Below are 17,215 nucleotides of genomic sequence, written 5' to 3'. Positions count from 1 at the left end.
CGCTAAGGCAGGTTTGACTGTATATCATGTATTTGGCTTACATGTATATATATTGAATTCAATTTCTGTGTAGAATATGCTCAGATAATCATTTCAAAGATAAGTTAGAAATGGATGATGAAAAGCACAAGAAAACCAAAAGGCCTCATCTAAAAAACTACAAAACAAAGTACATGTAATTGCAAATACTGGTAAAAAGATTGTTGGAATACAAAATCCTAACAAATTTGGCAAGAGACAAACAAGTTCATAAGAAAAGCAACAAAAAACTATGGAGGAAAAAGACAAATTAAGAATTCTTAAAGTTCACTGCCTTTCAATAAAGTCCAGCCCACAAGCAAAAAGTCATAAAATAACAGGTCAGACACATTAGAATCATTTTTATGTTGCATCATCAATAACTTCCTTTGTTATGTACATCATTGTAAAGTTTGTAGTGTCTCAACTGAATTTTATGACAATGCATGTCAAACATACATTGGACAAAAAAACAAAAAAACAATGAAATATTTGTGTTTCTTTCTTGTGAGGAGGGGGGGGGGGGTGGGCAGTTGGCAATTAATTCTATGCATAATGAGTTGGAATGCTTACCTGAATATAGTAGCCAGTCTGTCTAGCCACACCACCGGATCTGTTGAAGCACCTTGTTTTGATGAAGCTTCACCTTTCACGATCTAAAATATGATTTGGAAAAAGTGCAGAATCCTCCATCAAAATGACATTTGACCCCCATCCCTAATCCGAACTCTCACCCTAATCCAAACTCTAACCCAAACTCCAATCCTAACTCTAACCCTTACTCTAACCCCAACCCTAATCCTAACTCTAACCCTAATCCAAACTCCAATCCTAACTCTAACCCCATCCCTAATACTAACCTTAAACCTAACTTTAACCCCATCCCTAATCTGAACTCTAACCCTAATCCAAACTCTAACCCAAACTCCAATCCTAACTCTAACCCTTACTCTAACCCCAACCCTAATCCTAACTCTAACCCTAATCCAAACTCCAATCCTAACTCTAACCCTTACTCTAACCCCAACCCTAATCCTAAATCTAACCCTAATCCAAATTCCAATCCTAACTCTAACCCTTACTCTCACCCCATCCCTAATACTAACCCTAAACCTAACTTTAACCCCATCCCTAATCCGAACTCTAACCCTAATCCAAACTCGAACCCAAACTCCAAACCTAACTCTAACCCTTACTCTAACCCCAACCCTAATCCTAACTCTAACCCTAATCCAAACTCCAATCCTAACTCTAACCCTTACTCTAACCCCATCCCTAATACTAACCCTAAACCTAACTTTAACCCCATCCCTAATCCGAACTCTCACCCTAATCCAAACTATAACCCAAACTCCAATCCTAACTCTAACCCTTACTCTAACCCCAACCCTAATCCTAACTCTAACCCTAATCCAAACTCCAATCCTAACTCTAACCCTTACTCTAACCCCATCCCTAATACTAACCCTAAACCTAACTTTAACCCCATCCCTAATCCGAACACTAACCCTAATCCGAACTCTAACCCTAATCCAAACTCTAACCCTAATCCAAACTCTAACCCTAATCCAAACTCTAACCCTAATCCAAACTCTAACCCTAATCCAAACTCTAACCCTAATCCGAACTCTAACCCTAATCCAAACTCTAACCCGAATCCTGCCTCTAACCTAAATCACAAACATTAACCTAAACCCAATATCCATGGTGGCGTTTTCAGCAGTAAAATTGTAATTGCAACAGATCCAGACACAATTATCGCTTCATAAAAATGACAAATGACTTCCATCTTCTAAATTATTATGAAAAAGAGTCAATTACTGAGTAATAAGCAAAATATCAAGGACTTTGATTTGTATCTAGGAAATAGTAGGCACCAACTGAAGGAAGGGTTAACAGGACAGTGACTCTGTAAAATTTACAAACTCCAATACCTCCATGGCGACCCTTTAAAGCCTGTCTGCACAAGGTTGGCAAGGGGGATTAGACCTCCCTGCAAGGTCACTGACAGGTGGTTATCTCATGAAATCAGCTCTCAATTAACATAAGAAAAAGAGGATCACGGGGGACCAACGGTCACCGCTAAGGCATTGTTTGCTATATAGAGGGCGCAAGTAGCTGTAAGTAGTGCAGTGGGGCTTTAAAAACCTGTATAGATTCATCCTGCTCTGGAGACGGGTAAACAATCTTGGAGGACTTAACCGGGTAGTCCATCCTAATATTAAGTTGGTTTTAATAGAAGCAGAAAAATGAGAGAAACTGGTGAGTGACAGTTTGTGCAAAAACCAATTAAAAATTAGAAAGTTATGAATTTTTAAAGGTGCGATCAACCAAACACAAATTGGCAGCTCTGTGACGTAGCTTGTGAGCTCCGCTCCCATTTGCCCTGAACTTTAAAAAAAAAAATCAAAGGTCTATATTTTCAATATTAAAAATTTCAATCATACACTCACTCTAGATAGAACTATTGTAAATATGTTTTGATATAACCCCTGTACGAAACAAATCTATTCCGTCATCAATAACTAAGAAAATGAAAGCTCGCAAGATACGTGACAGTGTTGCCAATTTGTGTTTCACTGATGACATCTTAAAAATTCAAAACTTTCCTAATTTTAATCAGATATTAGTCCAACTTTCAATAGTTTGTTCCTCTCAAACTTCTGCTTTTATTAAAACAAACTTAACATGTGGAGGCCTTCCCCTTTAAAGGGAAAGTCCACCCCCAAAATAAGTTTGTTTCGATAGAGGCAGAATAATAAGAAAATCAGGTGAGTGAAAGTTTGAGCAAATTCTGAATGAAAATAAGAAAGTTATGAATTATTGAAGTTGCGATCAATCAAATACAAATTGGCAACTCTGTGACTTATTATACGAGCTCTCCTTCATTTGCTTTGTGCATAATATTCCATAAAATCATGTTTTCTTTGTTATTGATGACGGAATATATATTTGTTCCTTGCAGGGGGAGTATAGAAACATATTTGCAATTATTATATTTAGGGTGCATGTATGGTTGAAATTTTTCTTGAGGGAAAATGAAAATTTTAGATTTTTTTAGTACTGAGCAAATGGAAGTTGAGCTCGCATGATACGTCATAGAGTTGCCCATTTGTGTTTGATTGATCACAACTTCAAAAATCCTAACTTCCTTATTTTTAATCGGAATTTGCTCAAACTTTCACTGACTTGTTTCTCTCATTTTTCTACTCCTATTAAAACTAACTTAATTTCAGGGTGGACTTTCCCTTTAAGTTTGGTATATATATACAGTGAGTCCCAGAAAAAACGAAACTGAGAACTATCGATGTTTTATCATAACTTAATCACAACCATAATTAATGAATGATACATATTTGGAAAGCTTAGAGCCTCCTCTTTCATGTGATGCTACTCAGATGATGCATATTACATTCATGAGTGATTAAAAGCAATTTGAAGGAAGGAAAACAAAAAGTAATTTGGCGGGCGGTATCTGAATTTCAAAGAAAAATTCATATTTCTAGAAAGTTCATTTTCTGCTCTTTCATATGATACCTCAATCAAGTAAAATGAGACAGGAATAACAAAGTTCTGTTTGTTTAAAGTAGCCCTTATATTTTCATAATTTTAACAAACGAAATCCTTTTCACTGGGTGCTTGCAGTAGCAAAAAGCAGATTTGACAACAACAATGTTCTGGCTCTTGAATAAGAACCATTTCTTTCAGGGTTCCTTACATACCTGTGACAGAGACGTAACTTGGACCAGGACCAATCTCTTTAGACCATCTTGGACCTTGTCTAAAGGCATCCTGGCCAACACCAGGGCTGTACCTACATGAGAGAAGAAGAAGAAAGATTGGATTTATATTCATGTAGTGCCTTTTTCAGAGGACACAAGCAGGGAAAAAATAACTTTAAAAATTTGGAGGGGGGCTACTTTTCAAGCTCGCTTCCATGAAAATAACATCCTTTATTTGTTTTGCATAGAACTCTATGCAAAATTTGGGGGCTCTTTTATGCCTTTTGGGGGCTCTTTTGGGCATTTCGGGGGCTAATTCGCCCCGAGCCCCTGTGTAGTTTTTCCCTGGACACAAGGCAATGTCCGTTAGGCTAAGGACACATTAAAGGGACTTGGTAACATCGTTAAAATGAGAGAAGATGGTGCTAAGGTAGTGACATCAATGCTATATTAGTACAATTTAAAGGTAATACAAAGTTTTGGTATGGGGTCATGAATTTGGTTCAAATGAATATATTGGAAGCATATGCGATCCTACGATATTCAGTGATCGTTGTCGCGGTTGAAATCGAGTCTAAAGTTATGAAATTGTAAATAATTAACTCTTTATGTTGTATAGCTCCCTCTCGAGGTCAAGATATTATTTAAGCGATAAAACAATGTTTCTTGAATAAAATCAATGGATTAGCTATTCCTGTTTGCAAATTGTATATCACAACTACACATTCTGATATTTTCATGGTCGCAGCTACCATTGTACGGCCGTTATTTCAAATTTATCAAAATTTACCGGGAGCACCGGTAAATTTTTATATTCAATGTTTCTTGAAAACAGAAGTGTTTTAGGAGATACATTTTCTAGTGCTTATAATACATCCACAGGGGCATCCAAATATATCAAAATTGTAAAGAACCACTATCCTTCCAATTTTCAAAATTTCACAAAAATTTATATTACCTTTAAGATAATCTGAAAGTTTGAGTGAAAACAGACCATTATTAATAATAAAAATTCTTTGATTCTTCCAACTATATCAGAATTAAATTAAATTTTAGGTGAATGTAAAAAGGCACAAAGCAATGAATTGGGCTCTATATTCCATTCCAGACATTTAAGTGTTAACATTTTTAGAAGCCTATCTTTAATGTACTGTACCGGTATGTCTTATTTTCATGGAATTTGCGTCATATGATTTGTGATACTTGATAACCCTTGTGTACAAGTTTCATGGAATTTGAACAAACGCTTTTGAAATTATGCTAAAAATTGAAAATCTTGATGTTGATAACCACAACAAAAACCTGAGGTTAAGTTTTTGATGTTGACGCCGCCGCAATCGCCGTCACCGGAAAAGTGCCGCTTACATGTATGTCTCGCTTTTTGCTACACAGGCGAGACAAAAATGGTTAGGAGAATTTACTGTTAGAGGGTGACGCCTTCAAAGAAAGCCATAAGTATGTATGTGGTTTGAGAATTTTTTCAGAATTGTTTGCATGTTAGAGGGTTAGTTCAGTAGAAGGAATATATACAGTGCGTCCCAGAAAAAACTAAACCGAGAATTATCGATGTTTTATCATAATTTAGTCATAATTATAATTAATAAATGAAACATATTTGGAAAGCTTAGATCCTCTTCTTTCATTTGATGCAACTTATATGATGCATATTTTACGCATGAGTGATTAAAGGGAAAGTCCACCCCCAAAATAAGTTTGTTTCAATAGAGGCAGAATAATAAGAAAATCAGGTGAGTGAAAGTTTGAGCAAATTCTGAATGAAAATAAGAAAGTTATGAATTATTGAAGTTGTGATCAATCAAATACAAATTGGCAACTCTGTGACTTATTATACGAGCTCTCCTTCATTTGCTTTGTGCATAATATTCCATAAAATCATGTTTTCTTCGTTATTGATGACGGAATATATATTTGTTCCTTGCAGGGGGAGTATAGAAACATATTTGCAATTATTATATTTAGGGTGCATGTATGGTTGAAATTTTTCTTGAGGGAAAATGAAAATTTTAGATTTTTTTAGTACTGAGCAAATGGAAGTTGAGCTCGCATGTTAGTCATAGAGTTGCCAATTTGTGTTTGATTGATCACAACTTCAAAAATCCTAACTTCCTTATTTTTAATCGGAATTTGCTCAAACTTTCACTGACTTGTTTCTCTCATTTTTCTACTCCTATTACAACTAACTTAATTTCAGGGTGGACTTCCCCTTTAAAAGCAATTTGAAGGAAGGAAACCAAAAAGTCATTTGGCGGGCGGTATCTGAATTTTAAAAAGAAAATCACATTTCTGGTAGTTTAAAGTGATGCTTGCATTTCCATAATTTGATTTTAAGGTTTGTTTTCAGTAGCCTCCTGCCGTAGCAACAAGCAGAATTGACAAAAGACTCAACTCCGTTTCGTTGAAAATCAGCCATTTTTTCTGGGATGCACTGTATAACAATTAAAATTCATAGAATAATGACAAAGTCTTTTCATCAACCTTCAACAATGTTAACGAGTCACTTTAAGAAGAATTGTAGTGGAGCAATGAATGTTTTCAGATGTGCTTTTGAAAAATTCAAGTGTAATACTACTTCTTAGACATGCAAGGGAGTGTGTTACATAAGAGTGTGACGATAGATTGAAAAGATTTCAAGCCAGCCAGTTTCTGAGATTTGGGAATGAAAAAGAAAGAGATGATGCAGAAGAAAATTTAGATATTGGTTAAGATAAAAACTTGTTTGTTTCTTTCTTCTCTATTGTCTCATTTCTTTTTTCTCCTTTTCTATTTTTGTTTAAAATAATGTTTCATTTACAGTAGGCTTTGCAGGTGCACCATGTGAGAGAGAGAGAGAGGATTGAGGAGGCCTGAAAAGGACTCTGACTCGGTAATCTGTTAATACCAATTTAGAACAAAAAGGCTTGAAATGTCTTTTTGTGGGAAAATAAAGATCATTAGTTGTCGAATGGAATTTAGGGATTGCAGTCCGCCAGTCCCTTTTATTAAGTAGTCTAATTTTCAGACCCTTGTACCAAATGGTTGTACGATTTGTGCTGCGCAAAGATTCAATCAGTTTAATTTTGGCCATTACAAGAAGTGGGTTATTGATGTAGAAAACTGCTCATGTACCCTTTACAGCACATTTTATGTTGTTACCAAAGAAAAAAAAAAATCAGTCAGTCAGTCATTCAATAGTGTCTGACAGTGAAGTCTAATAAGTAAACAGGTTTCCTTGCATTATTTGAATACTAGTACACTGCTAACGTTTAAATTTCACAGATAGGACATATGTGACTTATTCATAATTCCTGCAAAGTTCTACCGAATTTGATGTTGGCTGCAAAAGGGATATTCTACCTTTAAAGGGGAAGTCCACCCTGAAATTAAGTTAGTTTTAATAGGAGTAGAAAAATGAGAGAAACAAGTCAGTGAAAGTTTGAGCAAATTCCGATTAAAAATAAGGAAGTTAGGATTTTTGAAGTTGTGATCAATCAAACACAAATTGGCAACTCTATGACGTATCATGCGAGCTCAACTTCCATTTGCTCAGTACTAAAAAAATCTAAAATTTTCATTTTCCCTCAAGAAAAATTTCAACCATACATGCACCCTAAATATAATAATTGCAAATATGTTTCTATACTCCCCCTGCAAGGAACAAATATATATTCCGTCATCAATAACGAAGAAAACATGATTTTATGGAATATTATGCACAAAGCAAATGGAGGAGAGCTCGTATAATAAGTCACAGAGTTGCCAATTTGTATTTGATTGATCACAACTTCAATAATTCATAACTTTCTTATTTTCATTCAGAATTTGCTCAAACTTTCACTCACCTGATTTTCTTATTATTCTGCCTCTATCGAAACAACTTATTTTTGGGGTGGACTTTCCCTTTAAGAGCATTACATATGAGCTTTGACCATTGCACTACAAGAAGATAGGTTAACACATTCAACAGAAGGCTTTCATTTATTCATTACTGGACACCTAGATGCATTAACTCTGTCTCATAAAACCACCTGACGCACTAGGTTTCGTCATTGGTTTTATCTCCCGCCTACTCAGTCTCGAAAGCACCACTTTAAAGTACTTAACGTCAAACGTGCGTGGGATGATTTAGTGCATAAATGTGCGAGGACAGATCACAGCCAAAGATAAATGTCTGAAGGATGTAAATTTATATCAGAGAATGCCTACTGATATGTTCGCACGGGTGACGGGACAAGATTAGTTTTAATCTTGAAAGGAAACCTCATCCCAAAGAATAAGTGTAGGTATTATGAAAATGGGATTTAGTAGTCCTGCCCTTTGATGTACAACATTCCTTACGAAAATGTACAAGAGATATATATACGGTAAAAGAAAATATTCTTGGAATTTATGTGATGCCTTTAAAGATTAAAGACCAGTTATGGTCCTGCGATTGCATTGTGAAAGAAATGTTGTGGAATCGATTAGAAAAGGTTCATCAAGCATATAAGTATTGGTGTGTACTGCAAGGTTCTGGAATCATCAACATGATAAGAAATTTGGCCCAGTCTTCGTAAAGTTACAAGCACTGTACACAGAAAGATGTATATGGGACTACGCACAGGTGCGCGACACATGCGTTTATCTCTCACATCCCAATAGATAAACTAATTTACCAAATATATCAATTAGTAGGCGGTTTCCCGGCAAAATTGTTTATCATCATGTATTGGTCAAAACATATTCTTTCACATGATTGGTAACAAGAGCTTCCATTTCATTTTTTGAAATTTGGGCATTTCCAATACTGGCTTTTACCTTTATTTTTAAGTCTGATTTTTAGACACTTGTACCAAATGGTTGTACATTTTGTGCTATTACAAGAAGTGGGCTATTGATGAATTTGATGTACATGTACATGTAGACAGATGCTTACGTATACTGGCTTTACAGCTCATTTTATGTATTTTATTACCAAAGAACAAAAAAGGAGTCAGTCAGTCACTCAACAGGGTCTGACACTTATGACAGTGAAGTCTAGAAGGTACACAGGTTTCCTTGCTAAATTTCAATATCAGTACACTGCTAACTTTTAAATTTCACAGATAGGACATACATGTACATGTACCGTAAATCTCTGTGTATAAGACACACTTTTTTTTCGAGTTATGCCCTCCACCTGGCACTGGGCCTGGCAATGTCCCCCAGCTCAGTCATACCACTCAGAAACTAGAACAACACTACCTGAATGTCCCGATTTCTGTCATCTTTAATTTTAAAAACTAATTATCAGAATGATGAACATTTGTTTTTGAAACTAAATGTTCATAATTCTGATAACTTCATTATTACTAAATGTTCATTATTGTGATAACTTCATTGTTACTACTAAATATTCATTATTCTGATAACTTCATTGTTACTATTATTTTGGACAAGTTCATTATTCTAATAACTTCATTGTTACTACTATTTGTGACAAGTTCATTATTCTGATAACTTCATTGTTACAGACATATTATTTGTGACAAGTTCACAAGCAAAATTTGGCGCCTCCAACTGCACCTCGCAGTAAAATAAAGGTCCTTTCCCGCATGGGTTTTTGAACACGTACATGTACCTGGCTTGCTGGCTACGAAGTCAGGCCAAAAAAAAAAGACTTTTTTTTGGCCCCCAAAATAGGGATGTGTCTTATACACGGGTGCGTCTTATACAACGGTGCGTCTTGTGCACAAAGATGTTAGGTATGTGACATATTCAATATTCCTGCACAGTTCTACAGAATTCGATGTTTGCTGCAAATGGGAAAAAGTTGGAAAACTGCAAACATTTCTGGATCAAAGTTCTACTCGTCATCTTGTTAATGCCTTTGTAACTTCCCACCTTGATTACTACAATGGACTATTAATCAGTCTCCCTAGATTTGGCATCTTTGTTGCATTTATGGCTGGTTGCCTAGCAACTTCTGACAAAACTCTGGAGTGTGAAAAACCAAGTTTTGTTTGCAGTGTAAATGCAGCTTCTGTCATCCATACCATTCTCTCTCTTTCTCTCTGTCATCCCTCCGTTCTCTCTCTCTCTCTTTCTCTCTGTCATCCTTCTGTTCTCTCTCTCTCTCTTTCTCTCTGTCATTCCTCTGTTCTCTCTCTCTCTCTTTCTCTCTGTCATCCCTCCGTTCTCTCTCTCTCTCTTTCTCTGTCATCCTTCTGTTCTCTCTCTCTCTTTCTCTCTGTCATCTCTCCATTCTCTCTCTTTCTCTCTGTCATCCCTCCGTTCTCTCTCTTTCTCTCTGTCATCCCTCCGTTCTCTCTCTCTCTCTCTTTCTCTCTGTCATCTCTCCATTCTCTCTCTTTCTCTCTGTCATCTCTCTGTTCTCTCTCTTTCTCTCTTTCTCTCTCTTTCTCTCTGTCATCCCTACGTTCTCTCTCTCTTTCTCTCAGTTTATTTCTCTCATGATCATCCCACTCATCCTTCCATCCCTCTTTCCTCCCCCTCTCTCTCTTTCTGTCTCTTTCTTTCCTTTCTCCTAAATTATACACATCTTCCCCTTATGCTTTATGATTCCCAATTCAGACTTTTTCTCCCTTTCTCTCTCCTGCTACCGCTACCTTTCATTCTTTATTCTTTCCTCATCCCCTCTCTCTCTCTCTCTCTCTATGCCATTCATTCCAGCATCCTTATCTATCTTTCTTTCCATCTCCATTACTCTCTAATCTGTTCCAGCCCCCCCCCCCTCCTTCTCTCTCTCTCTCTCTCTCTCTTCCTAACTCTCTATTTCTCTTTCAGCTCTTTAGTTTGTCGATCAATTCTTCAATCTCCACTTACTATTACACTATCTCTGTACTTTATCTTTTTTTTTTTCTCTCTCTCTCTATCTCTCTATCTCTCTTACTCACTCTCTTTCCATTCAAATCTCTGTCTCTTTCTTTCTTTAACTCTGCCAGCCTCCCCACTCACCCCCCCCCCCCTCCCCTTTTCTCTCTCCCTCTCTCAGGCAGTAAAGTATCTGCCTGTCGAACTAAAGAGCATTGTGTGTTTAAAGATATTGTGTCCCTTTTGCAGCCAACATCAATTTCTGTAGAACTTTGCAGGAATTATGAATATGTCATGTATGTCCTATCTGTGAAATTTAAAGGGATAGTTGAGTTCTGTTTTCAGACCGCAAATGTCTTCAAAGTGCATGGTTATTGCTCTTATTCTTATCTATGACATTTATAGTGCCCTTTTAAAAACTAAAATTGCTATGAAGGTAATTTTAGATGATTTTGTCATTTAAATATTATGTTCTTTCAAATTTGACACTCAGTTTTTCATTATCTCACAACAAAATTATTTTGTGTAGCGCCCTCTGCAACAGAACTCAACTATCCCTTTAAACGTAAGCAGTGTCCTAATATTCAAAGTTATGCAAGGAAACCTGTTTACTTGCTAGACTTCACTGTCAGACACTATTGAGTGACTAACTGGCTTTTTTCCTTCTTTTGTAATAACAAACATAAAATGAGCTGTAAAGGGTACTGTACATGAGCATTTGTCTACATCAATAACCCACTTCTTGTAATGGCCAAAATTAAACTGATTGAATCTTTGCGCAGCATCAAAAACATACGACCATTCAGTACAATGGTCTGAAAATCAGACTATTACTTACTGGCTCTATAGCTCTTAAGTCGATTTGACACTAAGAGTCGTTATTTTCAAGCGCCCCTTCTTTTAGGGAAGTTCTAATTTAGTATTATCTTTCAAATGCCGTTGGAAGTTAAAGGTAAAGACCAGTTTTGGAAAGGCCCCCTCTCAAACAATGAAATGGAAGCTCTTATTACCAATCATGTGAAAGAATATGTTTTGACTAATACATGATGCTAAAAATTTTGCCAGGAAACCGTCTACTAATTGATATATTTGGTAAATTGGTTTATCTACTGGGACCAAATAGATAATACGCATGTGTCACGCGCGTGTGCGTAGTCCCATATACATCTTTATGTGTACAGTGCTTGTAACTTTACGAAGACTGGGCCAAATTTCTTATCATTTTGATGATTCAGGAACCTTGCAGTACACACCAATACTTACATGCTAGATGATCAACTTTTTCTGATCGATTTAACAACATTTCTTTCACAATGCAATCACATGACCAGAACTGGTCTTTATCTTTAACCTTCTCATTTTTTGGGCCTGCAAATGGGACATAGTATCTTTAACTTGCCCCTCCACTGTTTCATAGATGCAGGCTATGTTAGGTGGAAAACACTCCATCCCTCGGATAGGACGTTAAATGGAGGCCCTGTATAGAGGAGAGTCACCACCTTTGTACGTTAAGAACCCAGGGCACTATTCGTACAAGAGAAGGGGGAAACCCCGGTGTAGTGGTCTACCTGCACACCCCCAATGAGTTATACCGGGATGAGAGGGGGTTACAGTGATTCAGTTTGATTTTCGCCTCCCAGGCACAGATGACACCAAATACTTAATAATACTTATTATAAAATGATAAAGCAGATCCTAATCAAATGATTGGTTAAGAGCGTACATGTGACCATGCATTAATATTTTTTTTTTTACTAATGACCGGTCATTAGTAATACTAATGAACGATGGTCAATCGTTTTATAAAACATCATTTTATAAAACAAATAAAATCCTTTTGTTCGGGCATTAGTAAAATACCCACACTCACACCTTTGAAAGAGTCCAAACACCCTATCGCCTTGGGCGTGTTAGACTGTTCCAAAGGTACCTTGTGTGCGTAATTCTTACTACCGGTAATGCTCTCTCTCAGGGGTGATAGTGAGCACTAAAAAAAAAATAGGTTTTTTTGTTTTCCCCTCAACCACAACCCCCTTGAGTAGAAAAAAGAGAAGAGGATTCGCGGGGAAAAAATGGCATATAACAACATTTCCCCCTTTCGAATAAGTAAAGAAGAAGAAAAAAGATCTGGTAAAAAATCAGGAGAAATAAAAAAAAATTGGGAAAACCGATTTAAATCAGGTTTTTATCAGGCCTGCTCTCTGCTGTGTTTTATTTGTATAATACAGGGATGTTAGTTAGAATTGATCAGAGGGCCTGAAAATAACTCGCCAGGGCCTGAAAATTGACATCCTTGAATTAATAATCTTTCTTTCTCTTTTACACCCACAGGCACACACACACACACACTGACTAGCACTATCCACCTACCCTTAATGATTCCCAACGCAGACTCTCCTGACAGATTGAAAGCATCTACAGCCTGGGCTATATTCAGAAGGCACTCCAGATGGCCCTGTAAGTGGTCTTGGCATGTTGAACAGATGCTCTGTATGGACTTGCCAGAGACTGAAGCAAGCTCCTCGTCACGCAGTCCAGTCATTAAGAAGTTAAGGACAGGGTCTGTAAGGATAACAAAATATAGGTTGAAATTAATACTGCAGCATTTATTATGCCCAATCGATCTAGTAAACTATTCTGAGGCGCAGAGGGAGATTAGGAGAGCAGCGCCTTGTAACCTTTGGAAAAGACGCTATACAAATCCAATTATTATTATTATTATTACCCTGGCTTTAGCACGGCTGCCATTACGGCGCTCTAACATTCCAAGGAATGAATTCCTGCCAGATACCCATTTCATACATGCCAACATTTGAAAATCAGAAATCCGTACAAATTATGCTATTTTCCAAAAAAAGAGGAATAATCCTAACTCTCCTATTCAATACTACAGACAAATTTGTACAGGAAGAGGAACACCTGCATTAAAATGATAATTATCTTCTCCCAAAAAGAGGAATGTTCCTCTTTAATCTGAACAGTTGGCATGTATGCCATTTACATCACTTCGGTTGAGTGTGGCAAATGTAGATCAATGTCTTGCCAAAGGACATACAGTAAGTGCTGTGACTGTGTACACGTGAAAATTCACTACACGGATAAACGAAAAAAGAAAGAAATCACCTGTTTTTCAGCATTATAAATTGCTGAAGTCAGTATTTCACAAAATTATCTGTCATCAGTCTGAAAATAAAGTTTAAATTCAAATGCTACATCATTAAATAATCATTTCTATACACTGCACAATTTCAATCCAATTGCCGTCGGGTCTCTTCTCTTGTCATCATGCAAACACATCAAATCAGCTCTCAATTAACATCAGATATAGGGGATCATGGGGGACCAACGGTCACCGCTTAGGCATTGTTTGCTATATATAGAGGGCCCAAGTAGCCATAAGTAGTGCAGTCCTGCTTTAAGAATTGATATGTGCTACCAAATTTTAACCCTATGGCACAGAAGAAAAGATAGCCCTGGGGGGGTGTTTCATAAAGCTGTTCGTAAAGTTACGCATGACTTTACGAACGACTTGTATATGAAAAGCCAAATGGGATGCTCAATCATTATTAACTGCATCAACTAAGTTGAACTGCAAATTAAGATTAACATTCTTATCATAACAAACATTTTTAATACAAAGTATAATACAAAGGATAATTAAATTGAGGTTATTGGAAATAGAGTCACACTTTGTTAAAACATCAGGAAAAAGTTTGGGCATCCTATCGGGCACTTCATTATACAAGTCATTCGTAAAGTCATGCGTAACTTTACAAACAGCTTTATGAAACACTGTCATGCTCACCTAGGTAATCTGGATGTTTCTCTATCCATTCAGCAAGCTCTCCTAGTATCCTGGTGCTCGTGTACCTGACCGCTCTGTGGGTTCCCTCTGGGAGACTGATGATGGCCTGCATCACCTGGGGGACCACTGTAGTTTCGTCTCTGTAAGATACAACAATTTTTGTTTTATTAAAGGCATTGTTTAACAATGTAAAATCTAAGATGCATGACCCTATGTGTTATTAGTGTCTGTGAAATATTGAAGCCTCATAAAAATAAAAATCTGTGAGTGACCAGTTTTACCATTCTCATTTTCCCAGATAGTCTGTAATGTTATGAAAACCGTTAAAGCTTTAGAGAGTTTTCAGAGAGCTGATACTCCTGTGATTTCTAATCATAAATATCTTGATAATCAGACAGGCAATCAACTTGTAAAGGTTATGGGATTCCTGACTGACCTCAAGGTTTATAATTATGATTGCAGCACAAGCTAAATCCAGGATTTTGTTTCAGAAGCTGAGACAACGTTACCCGATCCCTTTAACATACATCTTTCTGGGCTCGATATTACAAAGCGCCAAAGTGCATGGCTGCTAACCATTCCTGTCGTGGAGGACTTAATCCTATTTTTCACCTTCAAACTTAAAGTTACAAATGCTAGTCTCCTCTCTTATTTTTGAAATGTCTATATGAAAGTAAATAAAAACACATTGTATTCCTTATTTTGCCTTGATAAATACCTAATAGTCACTTTGCAAGGTTGACAAGTATGGAAAGTGTCACTTAAAACTTTAAATCAAAATTGCAACACAAAGATGACCAAAACAATTTGCATTTGTTATCAGGTTTGGCAACTTAAAAAATATTGTGATTCTCTTGTTTCAAGTAACTTCATGTACTTTGCTTTACAAAGTAGAATTTGGCAACCTATGCAAAGTCTAGGGAAGAGTTTGACAGGAAACCTGTATCGGATGTTAAGCAACAGGCCAGAAATAAATTATAATTGGTGATATCATAGCATACATTAGTCTGAATTATATACCTCATACATAGATTGTCATTCACTGATTGGTCAAAACTATATCACATGTCAAGGAGCATTTCTATCTATCAAGTATCATTACGTCAGAGGGTTTGATAGCTACTATCAAACCCCGGGATAGGACCCCTAACCCCTCCCGCGACTTAGTTGCGCACACAAATTTTTTTGAGTTGCTAGGCTACCGCAATCGCGCGGTTACGCGCAGCGCGTAGGAACTCACTACTCTTGCCTTGGACTTGATGTTGGATTTTTCTTATTTGGGTTAGTAAATTCCTCTTGATCTCGTTTCCTGTTTTTAAAGCTAGATCTAGACCTACAGCTAGACCTAATCATGAATCAATACAAAGGATGAGGTATATAAAACAAATATGGACTGCTCTGTAATCGGATGATGGTGGGAACTACCACTCCCTCGGTGGTGTTAACACCGGCTTTTCTATCTATCACCCTCTCGGCTTCGGTGATAGAAGGGCCGGTGTGAACACCACCTTGGGAGTGATAGTTCCCACCATCATCCTCATGAGCAGTCAATATTTGTATAATATTGTTAAAACGTGAGTCTTCTGAAGATAAGGATCCCTTAGAAGGGCAGGTTTGGGGCTCTGAAGCAACAAAAAAACATAGAAATAAAGCTCATCACCCTAACAAAGAGAATACTAATGTAAGCAAAGCTCATCAAGGGCCAACTTGTAGGTGTTGTGATCTGGTGAATAAACCACCCGATTGTAAATCAAAGGTACATGGTTTGTTTCCCCGCCACAGCAGTTATATCATTTGTCAATACATGCAAGGGAGATGGGATTCAGTTTCCATGAAAGTCATAACTTGCTGACATTAGACTTGGTGGAAATACCATTAATGGGTGTAACACAGCAAACTCATAGTCCCATCAAGAAATACCCCCTAGTCTCTTGGAGAGTCTCCAGGTTAGGGAAATGCAAGATAATGACTTTTCTATATGGGGTGATTGGTGGGAAAAATATGTAAGGCCTGATGGTCATAGAAATAATGGCTAATCCTGGTGATTGACAACATCCGTTGTTAGGTAACCACCCGAATGGTGTCAAATTCCCAATGAGAGTCCACTGGGATGTGTCTTTAATCTACATTTGCCACACTCCATAATGGACTCAACTCAATTGCATTAAGTAGGCCCTGGTAGGATTCATTCCTTGAATGCATTGGTCAGTACGGTTGGCAGAGCTAAAGCTAGGGTACAAATGTCTTCCTTTGGAAACACATAAAGCTGTTATTAACTTACGGCAGGACGTTCTTTGCGACAGAACTCATGATGAAGAGGGCAGCCTCTGTGACTTCCCATGATGCACCTTGCTGACTGGCGAGATTGTGAAACATCTGTAAGAAGAAAATCACAATTGATTGCCATGTTTCACTTCTTGGAATTATACTATTTGCTACATAATATAAGACTGTATACATCTATTGAAAGGAAAAGTACAGAAGTGAAATGAAAATATGCATGGTCTGGAATTCACTGGGAAATGGTATTGATCAGAATTGGGAATTCCAGGGGAGTCAACAATACATAAATTAATATGGGGTCTGTTTTACTTAGTTGTTATCCCAGCCCCACCCCCCCCCCCCTCCTAACACACACATACACAAATGATTTTTTTTTTCCCCAAAATATAGATATATATATATAAAAACAACAACATTATGAATAATAAGAGATTCATGATTTAAATTTGACTGTTTTAATAAGGGCACAAATTAATCACGTTCATTACGTCTTTATCAGGTGATTATCATTTAAAGCAAGTATCTTCTCTTCATCATCTTATGCCAAAACATGGACTTATCATTGGATGCATAGATGCATGGCCAGTTTTGAATTGCT

The 17,215-nt window shown here is 37.0% G+C and overlaps 1 protein-coding gene across 2 annotated transcripts in view; it reads right to left on the bottom strand.

Moving 5' to 3' along the window:
* LOC105439777 (transportin-3) overlaps positions 1–17,215 on the bottom strand; it is a 63,330-nt gene that overhangs the window by 32,204 nt on the left and 13,911 nt on the right. For both annotated transcript variants that reach the window (XM_030988648.1, XM_030988649.1), the window contains exons 10-14: positions 16,616–16,710; positions 14,335–14,474; positions 12,900–13,091; positions 3,741–3,832; positions 592–674 (exon numbers count right to left, since the gene is read on the bottom strand). In XM_030988648.1, the coding sequence (XP_030844508.1) occupies positions 592–674; positions 3,741–3,832; positions 12,900–13,091; positions 14,335–14,474; positions 16,616–16,710 (602 nt within the window). The remainder of the gene's footprint in view (positions 1–591; positions 675–3,740; positions 3,833–12,899; positions 13,092–14,334; positions 14,475–16,615; positions 16,711–17,215) is intronic.

The sequence above is a fragment of the Strongylocentrotus purpuratus genome, unplaced genomic scaffold, assembly GCF_000002235.5.
Source record: "Strongylocentrotus purpuratus isolate Spur 01 unplaced genomic scaffold, Spur_5.0 spur5_scaffold_17, whole genome shotgun sequence".
Classification (NCBI taxonomy): domain Eukaryota; kingdom Metazoa; phylum Echinodermata; class Echinoidea; order Camarodonta; family Strongylocentrotidae; genus Strongylocentrotus; species Strongylocentrotus purpuratus.
This window is presented reverse-complemented; position numbering and strand designations above follow the sequence as displayed.